At 37.0% G+C, this 10,131-nt stretch overlaps 1 protein-coding gene across 2 annotated transcripts in view; it reads left to right on the forward strand.

Moving 5' to 3' along the window:
• The window catches only part of CLGN (calmegin), a 64,646-nt gene that overhangs the window by 50,540 nt on the left and 3,975 nt on the right, over nucleotides 1-10,131 (forward strand). Inside the window, exons 21-28 of one of the 2 annotated variants that reach the window (XM_068188028.1) lie at nucleotides 339-528; nucleotides 1,067-1,180; nucleotides 1,734-1,890; nucleotides 2,767-2,982; nucleotides 4,419-4,538; nucleotides 4,716-4,854; nucleotides 6,668-6,748; nucleotides 8,855-8,988. In XM_068188028.1, coding sequence (XP_068044129.1) covers nucleotides 339-528; nucleotides 1,067-1,180; nucleotides 1,734-1,890; nucleotides 2,767-2,982; nucleotides 4,419-4,538; nucleotides 4,716-4,854; nucleotides 6,668-6,748; nucleotides 8,855-8,988 — 1,151 coding nt within the window. The remainder of the gene's footprint in view (nucleotides 1-338; nucleotides 529-1,066; nucleotides 1,181-1,733; nucleotides 1,891-2,766; nucleotides 2,983-4,418; nucleotides 4,539-4,715; nucleotides 4,855-6,667; nucleotides 6,749-8,854; nucleotides 8,989-10,131) is intronic. The other variant, XM_068188029.1, reaches the window with a different exon arrangement.

Genomic DNA, 10,131 nt, shown 5'->3' on the forward strand with positions numbered 1-10,131 from the left:
GGACAGAGATTCTTTTTTCGATGTCTGTGCTTTTGAAGTAAAACCACAAAATTTTGGCCAAGTTGGTAGGTTTTTGAAAAATCTCTTAAAATGTGTTTGAATGTGTTTCAGCAATTGAATTTTCTTTTTTCAAAGTTTCATCTCTGGGGGCCTGATGCTGGTCATACATCCCCTCAAGGGCAATGTTTTGTGTCCAGATCCAGTGTCTGAGCAAGGAGTCTATCTCTTCTGCTAGTGAGGGTCCTGTTTGCTGTTATTTGTCTAAGTCTATGCTTATTCTATAGTTTTGGTTAAATATATTTGTAAAATAAAATGGCTCCCTTATTTCCTCAATGTAGTGCTAAAACCAGATGATACATTTGAAATATTAATTGACCAAACAGTTGTCAGTAAAGGAAGTCTTCTTGAGAATATGATTCCTCCAGTAAATCCTTCCAAAGAAATAGAGGATCCTACTGATAAGAAGCCTGATGATTGGGATGAGAGACCAAAAATACCTGATCCAAATGCTGTCAAACCAGATGACTGGTAAGGAGAACATTTTAATTTTTACAATGTCTTTTATATACAGGTTATTTACTTGAAAGATTTGACTGGTTTTATTTTGGGGTTTGCTAATGACAATTTGAATACATTTCACTAAAAGCACTGAAATTTGAAAACATACTTGAGGTGGGCATAAGGTGACAAATAAAATTATTATGTGCTATTTTTGTGCCCTGCATAGTTGCAAGTAGTAACTAAGGTTGCTACACATGAATAAGAAGTTTTTTCTACCACATAGTTCAAATTTAAAATGAATTTCTACTTCTGTGTGAACTACTGTTCTTACGGCAACTCAGAGTATGGAAGCCTCAATGGAAAGACCTGACTGACACCTGCCATTTGATACCAGCAATTTCTGGACTAAATAGCACTGTGAAACAATGTAAATATAGTCCAGATATTTCTGAGCAGATAATTATATGTGTAACGCTCATGATAAATGAGTCTAATTCTGTCGTGTTTTTGAACATTGATCCAGAGTCAGGCTGCTGTATTTTCTAACATAAGCCTGTATTTGAAGGGATGAAGATGAACCTGCCAGAATAGAAGATCCTGATGCTTTTAAGCCTGAGGGGTGGCTTGATGATGAACCACAGTATGTTCCAGACCCTAATGCAAAAAAACCAAAGGACTGGTAAGTGCAGATTGGTAATATGTTTTGTTGATAAGACAGGTTATCTGTCTTATCCTGTGGCAGGTTATTAGTTGTGGAAGTCAGTCCAAATCTCATTGTCTTTTGAGGTAGTAAGTTGAAATGTGTAAGGTACGGCCAAGTATTTGTTGATGTGAGGGACTGCTTCTATAAAAACATGAACATGTCCTTGCCTTTTTTTTTTCCTGAAGATACATAAGTAAAAACAAAATATGAAGGTCCCCTTTGAAAGAATTTGATACAGTTTGTTGATAACTTGAAATCATAATGTAAGTCTCAAAGGCATCTCTAAGCATCCTGGGTAGAAGTCTTTCAAACTGTCTGCAAAGGCAGGAATGTAATTGAAGTCAGTCATGCTGTGGTAGTTGTGAACATGTGTAACACTCCTTAAAAAAAGTCTTTATACTGTTGGATAAAGTTCTGTCAGAGTTCTGAGGTTGTTACAACAATACACATAGACTCTTAACTTCAGACTGCCAGTGTTTGACACCTGGTTGATATTCAAGCAGTTTTTTGTTATTTTTTTTCTCTCTAGGGATGAAGAAATGGATGGGGAGTGGGAAGCCCCTCAGATCCGTAATACAAAATGTGACACTGCACCTGGTTGTGGAGAGTGGGTGCGTCCCATGAAGAATAACCCAAAGTATAAAGGAAAATGGAGAGCACCTATGATAGATAATCCTAACTATCAGGTAATAGCCAAATTGTTGGTCATTGCTAAAAGATAAAGATCAGCAGAGCAAGCAAGTCAAAATAGTATATTTACTTAGGCTTTTTTGCAGTATGTTTATATTTTAGAATGAGTCTGAATACCCTCACTAATTTGAGATTTTTTTGCTTTTAATTTGCCTTTTTTCCCATTGAAGTATACTGGGAAACAATAATGCTTCTTGTATTAAAACAACTTACCTGTTTAAAGTTGCCTTCTTTACAGTTTTCGTTGGTACCATTTCTTTAGTAGGGTCTTCAGAATTGTATTCTGAATTACAGCTCTGTATTGTATTCTGAATTAGAGTTTTAAATGTGAGTATTTTGAATTAGTCTTTTTTTAATATTAACAAATGAAGCCTTTCAGTAAGCAGATTGCCTTACTAGTTCTATTTTAAAGGAAGCATCAATTTTAGATAATTAAATTCCCTTCCCTGAGTTAATCAGCTGGATAGTAAAAAGAGTTACTTTATATTAGTTATGGGAGTACTTGAACCTGATGACTTGGAGGGTAAGAGCCTAAGCAGGTTTGCAAACAAAATATGGTTCTAATTTGGACAGGTATCATAAGGCTGAATTTTCCTTCTCTAAAATTTTCTCTAACACTTCTGTTAAGAGTCAGTTACTACTGTAACATCTACAGTAAAAAAGAAAAAAATTACTTAGGAGGTCTGCCCTAAGCAATAAAATTGACACCCATCTGCCAAAATCCTACAGGCTATTTCCAGTTCTGTTTTAGATAGGGTAAACTCTACTGCTTGTTTTTTTAAATAAAAGTTCTTATTATTTTGAAATCTCTTTCAGAAGTTGTTCTTTTGGTGAGCTATAGGTAACGTGATGACGTTTGTTTCCATTAACAGGGAATCTGGAGCCCTCGGAAAATACCAAACCCAGACTATTTTGAAGATCTTCACCCGTTCAAGATGACTGCTGTCAGTGCTATTGGTTTAGAACTCTGGTCTATGACATCTGATATCTACTTTGATAACTTCATCATATGTTCAGAAAAAGAAGTAGCAGATCGCTGGGCAGCAGATAGCTGGGGCTTGAAGAAATTAGTAGCAAGTGCTAATGAGGTATAAACTTTACTATGTTCTTGATAGTAGAAAGTAGTGAGGAAGCTGTGGTGTTGGAAGAATTTTCTGTCCATTCTGACAGAGTATTAATTTGTCTGTAATTAGTAATTTTGCTGAGTAACTCTAATAAGTTTTCTGTCTTGTAGTTTGGCTGTTTATGTTTCCCAGATGAGTATTTTCTTGAGGTTAAAAGGGTACTGCATTTTACTTAAACACCTGGTGAGAAATTGACTTCCTGTGAAGCCTTCTGCTGCTCACATTGATATTAGAAATTCAGTACCTGACAGCAAGTGAAAGAATGATGGCTGAGTTACTTACATTCAAAGACTTCCCCTCCCACCCCTCAACCCTTATTTTCCCTTACGATTATATCCATGATATATATTCTTTTGATGCTTCCCTCCCATGCAGAATGAACAATCTAGTGTTTGTTTCTGTTTAATAATTTTAGGCCTTTGGCTGCTTAGGTGTGTGTTATGCAGCTCTGAAAATGTTGCATGTATGTTTATAGAGCTGCATCTGTTCTGTTTCTCTGTGGGCATCCACATTTTGTTTGTGTATTGCACTTTGACAGCCTTCCTCTCTCCTTCCCTATATTGTGGGATGGATCTGCCCTGCCATATGGGATCATGGGCCCTGCCTGCACTCCTGTTTCTATTTAATAGTCCTCTGTTCTCTTGGATTAAATGGCAACAGCAGGCTACTGTTCTGGGGGAGAAATGATGGGTTGGTGGCAAATGTGGCCAATTCCTTACAGCTGCTGTTTGTCACAGAGTGAGCAAGTAGCAACAGCATATTTGTCCATGCAAGCAGGAAAGCTATCTCTTCACACAACCTTGCCCTTTTCCAAAATGTTTGGGTTTATGTCTGAACCTGTATCCGGACCTGTACACAAAATGGCAAAAAAATTCCTTTGAGTCCCCTTGTGCCTCTCAAACTTCCTTAGCTCCTGATGCACCTCTTACAGAGATGCACCAGGCACTTGCTTAAGTGTCTCTACTCTGTAAGTCAGAGCTGTACTGGGAGGACAATTTACTCCCTGAATAATTGGCTGTGGAAGGAGAGGTGGTAGTACAAGTGGAGCTAGCATTGTTCCTCAGGAACTGCTGCCCTCAGGCTCTTGATGCTTTGGGAGCTTTCAGCTGAGTTGGTGCAGTGTGCAGGTATTACTTTACAAAGGTGAGTTGTGGCTGGTCTGGTGTGTTTGGAGTTCTACATCTGTTCATTCTTACTCTCAACACCTGCCACTTCCTTGCAATTTGTAGAGTTGTTGCTTTACTAGTATTGAAATGCAATGTTGCTTTAGTCGTTAAAGAGCAAAGGTAAGGAAGTGTTTTGGACAATATAAATGTATACAGTACACTTTGTAAACTTACTTAATTGAAGAGAGGGATATAAATGCAATTCTCCTAATTTTTTTTTTTTTTTTAATACAGCCTGGTATGTTTAGTCAATTGGTGACTGCTGCAGAAGAACACCCATGGCTCTGGGTTCTTTACATCTTGACTTTAGCTCTCCCCATTGGTCTAAGTGTGTTGTTCTGCTGGCCAGGAAAGGTTAGTGAAATTTACTATATTTCTGTTTGGTTTTATCCTTAATACTTTATTTTGAAACTCTTGAGCATCTGCGCAACAATGTGCCCTTTTAATATGCCACTGGTATTACTTAGCTTACAATGCCTGTTTAATTCTTAATTGGAGTTGAAATATAAACAGATTTTTAATTTTTTATAGAAATCAGATGAATATATTGACTTCAAAAAGCCTGATGTATCTAAGCAAATTACAAAGGGAGAACTAAAAGAAGAGACAGAGGAGCTTGAAGATGATGAACTAGAAGAAGAAAAAGAAAATGAAGGTACTGATGAAGATGGTAAGATGAGGAAGAGTGTGTCAGCTTGCAGTTTGGTTAAAGATATGAATTCATGGATTGCATTGCCAGTAATTACAACCAGTTTTCTTAGACTATGTGAAATGTGCCTTGCTCTGAGCCTTTTTTCGTCTTTGATAACTTCCAGTGAGTGGCATTCTCATGGCTAATAGCTCTGATAAATATAAGTAGAAAGTAAGGCTCTACTCAGCATTTCTTCACTTTCAAGAAATGAACATGCTTCCAACACGTATTTTTTGTGTTTGTAGACATTGATACATATGTTGTCCCTTCTAAATATTTCATATATTAAACACATTTTAATAATTCAGATATAAGTACCTGAAGCAGTTAAACTCAATTTATTCTTTCAAATGTGTCTGGAATAGCTTTAAGTCTCTAGCATAAATCTGCTTATACCTCTCTGGGAGGGTTATACTATTCTGTTGGTCACTGATTTGAGTTTTTCTTGTTAAAACTTGAAAATACTTGAAATACTGAAGTCTGCAGCTTCCTTTATGTTGCTTTTTAGCAACCTATTGCACACCTGCACAAGTGTGTCCTACTGCCCAGGGGAGAAATTAATGACTCAGTAGCTTGAGCTGTACTCCAGCATCCAAGGATAAAATCATCCCATGTTACTGTATCAAACATTACTGGGTACTACTCAGCTATAGCTTTGAGGTGTTATTAGCATTTCCCTGTGTCTATATCATGAATAAAAACCAAAGCACCTAACTTACAATGCATTATCTTGACTTTGATGATAAAATTTTTAGCTTCAGAACTCTGTAAGATTCTGCTTCTTATTTCACTCTTCCTTGGTGAGAACAAAGAAAGTGACAAGGGACTGGCATGGATAATTAATGACATAGCAGGCATTTGTGGTTTGTTGGGGTTTTTGTCTTGGTACTGACATCACTTTGTATTACTGACTGAAACTTTGGTGGGTTTTGTCTGTCTTTGCACCATGTTCCATGAGTGTTGATGGCTTCTGTCTGTACTACTTGAAAGTTCACTCATGCCATTACTGACAGAATTGAGTACATATTTGGCACAGTGCTTGCCACACCAAACTTACTCCATTTGCCTTGCTATTGGAGAGCCTTACCAAGGCCCTTAATAATTCTGGTTATGCTACATTCTTTACTTTAGCTTAAATTGTAGGTACATGATTTCAGTATTGTATCTTCTGCATTTTCCTTTTGATCTTAGTCTACTTGATCTCTTCTTTGCTCCTGAATTACAGACTCTTTTATCCTACCCAGTCTTGATGCAGATCGTAGTTTGTACCTAATATGCTGCTGTTGCAAGGCTGCCGTTCCTCAATTCCAATATTCAGTTAATTTATTTAATTACAACACATCACTTAATAAATAATACCTTAAAATGTGTGTTTCAATGTTAGAAATAAGGCCTGGGCAATTGCAGAGGAACATTGTTCAGCTCCTACAGCTTTCTTAAATTGTACTTGGAACAGCTGTTCATGGTGTTGCAAAGATAGGTTCTATTTTAGACCATTGCTTTTAGGTATTAAACAGAACACAGAGTAAAACTAACCTAGCTCGCTTTTGTATGACTAATCCAGAGTTTTCAAATAAATTCTAGGCTTCAGAGGGAAGGATTACACTTTGCTGTCATATGACTTCATTGTTTCTTGCTTTAAGAATTGCTTAGCTTCCCTCAGCTTCCTGCCACCTTTTATACTTGCAGGTTGAAATCTTCCTTTTTTTTCTATTGCTCTTTTGCCTCTTTGTGTCTGAAAGCATTAGAGAATTTGTCTTCTGCCTCCCTTTCCTGATTCTTTTTGCTACAGAGAGAAGAGAAATGGAGGACACAAAAAGAGAACTTAAAAAGGATAATACAAAGAAGATGGGAAGGGAGGCTCCTGTTTCAGGTACTGGGAAAGGGAAGCAATTCGGTCCAGGACTTGCAAGTGGGTCTCTCCTGTTTTCTTCCCTCTGCTTCCTTGTTATGGTAGAACCTCAAGCTGGTGGATGCCAGCTTACATCAGGTGCAGATGCAAATTTCCTCTGGGATTCCTCTCTATGGCATCTCTAGTCATAATTATTTTCTGCTAGTATCTTGTCACCTTATGATTTCTACGGCTCCTTCATAGTCATTACCTCCTCCTTTGGTTTTTTTGGAGTTGAAGGCAATGGGGTTTTGAGCTGTGGAATACTGAATGACTTGAAATCCACATTGTATCATGGGGCCATTTAAAAAAAAGGAAAAAGGAAGTGCGGCACAACAGCAAATTTTAGAAATGCTTGGTGATTTCTTTAACACCAGCGACAATGAGTTGCTGACAGAGTATTTCGTGAAGGGCATTGTCCATGGGATTTACTGGGTTTTTTTGTTCTGTGTTAATTTTTGTGGCATTGTCTATTTGTCTGCTTTGTCTCCTTGCTTTCCTTGACCTGTAGAAAGATATTGCAGGAAGTAAAAGAATGTTGGCACAAAATGGAATTTCAGGGCCACAGTCTGAATCTTATTTGTCAAGTTCTACATTTATTTGTATGAAATAATGTTTAAATTACTATATGATTAAATTTAAAATAATAATTTTAAATAGTATTGTTTTCCAGTTCTAGGTTCTACAGCTTCTGATGTCTGAAGTATTTTTGAATTGGGGCTTTTTCCTCTCTATTGAAATTTGTACTTATGAGAGGAGCTGGATTTGCACCATTTATAATTTCCAATCTCTTTATTAGAATATGACCAAAGGCTTTGTGAATTTCTGCCAAGCTCTTCTATTAAGGGCTTATTTTTAGGACAGAGATCTTCGTCTACATCTTTCTTAAACCATGATCTTCATTATTTGGTCCTATTTCTCTTTTTGATAATAGAAATAGAGACACAGTAGGCATGAATCAGGTGTATTGACATATGGCAAAACTAACTTCTTCATTCATAACAATTAGTGAAGCTCTGTTTGGCTCAATATATAGGTATATTGCAGCCAAAGTTCTTGGTACTTTTACAGTACAAAGATTTGACTTCCTCAATTTGAGACAGAAGTCTCAAATATTTTAACTAATTAGCTATTTCTAGATTTTCATCACCAAGAATCAGGAGAGTCCCATCTGCTATGTGACTACATTCTTAATTTGTATGGATACTTTTGTTTCAGTTTAACTCAGATGCAACAGTAAGAATTTGGTGTGGGTACAGATTTTTGGTATTTGTTTTTGGGGTTTTTTTCCTATTTTTTTCACACCTGAGCAGTGCTTATGAGATGTAGGTGTTACCTGACAAGGAGAGAATTGAGCACTACTTTACTGCTGTTTTTAACTAAGCCACTGGCACACTGCTAAGTTGCAAAATGACGATAAATATCCTTTATGTCAGATTTAAGATTTGTTTACTCTTGATAGAAAGTATCATAAAGAGTACTGGTAGTGCAGTAGTAATGCAAGCTGGACATGCTTGGAGTGACCTAAGGGGAGTACAGTGCTTTTCTGACTAGTTTCTGCATTGCAAAAATGCACAAGAAGGGTGGAAATAAAAAGCTACTTATCTCTCAAACAAAACAGTATGTCAGAAGAATTCCCTGCTGAAAAGGGGAAGTACCCTTAGGATGTAGGTGTCTCCCATGCTGGATGACTGATAACTGCAACATCTTACTTCCCCATCTAAATCAGAATTTTGTCAGTTTTCCTGTTTTGGACTCTGCTCTCAAAGCTGTCCAATACAATAGCTTGTTTTAAAGTAAAGTAAATCAAGTCCTTTAAGTCGGTAACAAGTCTGAAGACACTATGGGCTATTATGAAAAGAGGCAAAGTTGGAGCTGTTAAAATTGGTTGTTAAATCTGGCAGTTATCACTTTCCAGTAATTTATAAGAATTCTACTCTCTGTATCACAGAGATGTTTTTATGGGTTATTCTAAACAAGCAGTTCATTCTAGGACTGAAACTGGCTTATTGTCCTTAGTACTATGTCTGGATGTAGTGTATTTGTAATATGGTTCTGTTTATGAAGTAAAATTAACTTCTTCTGCAGAAGTTGACGGTGAAGGCAGTGAAGATATTTATGATGATGAAGAAGAAAATGAAGTTCCAGATGAAGAAGAAAATGAAGTTCCAGATGGAAGTCAAGAAGGTGATAGGTCAAATAAATCTGATTCAGAAGACGAGGTAAGTTTGCATTTTTCCCTACTGTCTCCTTGCCATTGTCTGACATCATACTTCTAACTAAGCTCAGTTACGTACAAGTGTTTTTCTTCTGTTGGGCCATAAAACAAATCATGAGGTAGAAATATGCTTTCTTTTGAATTTGACACCTCAAATGCTCTGCATAAATACAGGTATAGTACAGAATTGATTGGGCAGCTCCCTGAACATGAAATGTTTTTACAGGAGTATAGTTTTTAACAGATTATTAAATGAATTTCAAGTCTTGAAAATGTGGACGCTGCAGCAAGTTGCTCAGTTTTCATTGTGCTTCTCAACTGATAGAACATGTGCTTCCAACCGAATAGCCTTTTCTTGAGATCTAGAAAAACCTTAAGTTTTTCAGTTACATTTTGGGGTTTTTTATTCCAAAATAAAGTGTTAAGCAAAATGACAATACTGTTTTTGAACACAGCATCTGCAGTTCCACTTTTCTTGTGCAGATTAATCCAGTCTGCCAGATATTCTACAAAATTATTTTCATAAAATATTGTGGAATGGAATTTGTGCTTTTCTTGTTTGTCAGCTACTCATTATCGTTACTCATTATACATTTAGAAACTGGTAGTGTCTGAAACACTTTAGATCCACCCATTGATCATCTTGTGCTTGTCACTCCCTAAATGAGTCACTTTCCAGGTTAAGGGAGTTGTTTAATGTAATGTTAACTCCTTTTCATGTAAAACTTTTCTAGGAAACTGTACCTGGCATGAGGTTGTGTTGTTTCAGCACTGAAAGTCTTTGTTAATTACCCCTTATTCTGTACTTTCTCTTGTTACTATAAGAAGTTTTCTTTTCCTTGTACGTTTACCCAGGAGTACAGTACCTACTAAGATTCACATGACTCTTTGTGAAAGTAATAGCAAGCTCTGAATGTGTCTGTGGCATTACACAGTGTCACAGTGAGGGCATGGTTTGCTTTTTTCTCTGAGTATTTTCAGCGTGTAGGGGTTGCTGTTCTGAGTTGTCTGGAACACATAATGTACCCCATGTCCTCACTCAGGCTGGGCCACATTCTGTCAGCTGTTCCTTCTAAAGGAGGTGCCTGCCATTAGGTGATGCAGGAAAGTGAGGAAGCAATGCATGGTATGAGAATGGATTTCACAT

Source organism: Anomalospiza imberbis, chromosome 4 (genome assembly GCF_031753505.1).
Source record: "Anomalospiza imberbis isolate Cuckoo-Finch-1a 21T00152 chromosome 4, ASM3175350v1, whole genome shotgun sequence".
NCBI lineage: Eukaryota > Metazoa > Chordata > Aves > Passeriformes > Viduidae > Anomalospiza > Anomalospiza imberbis.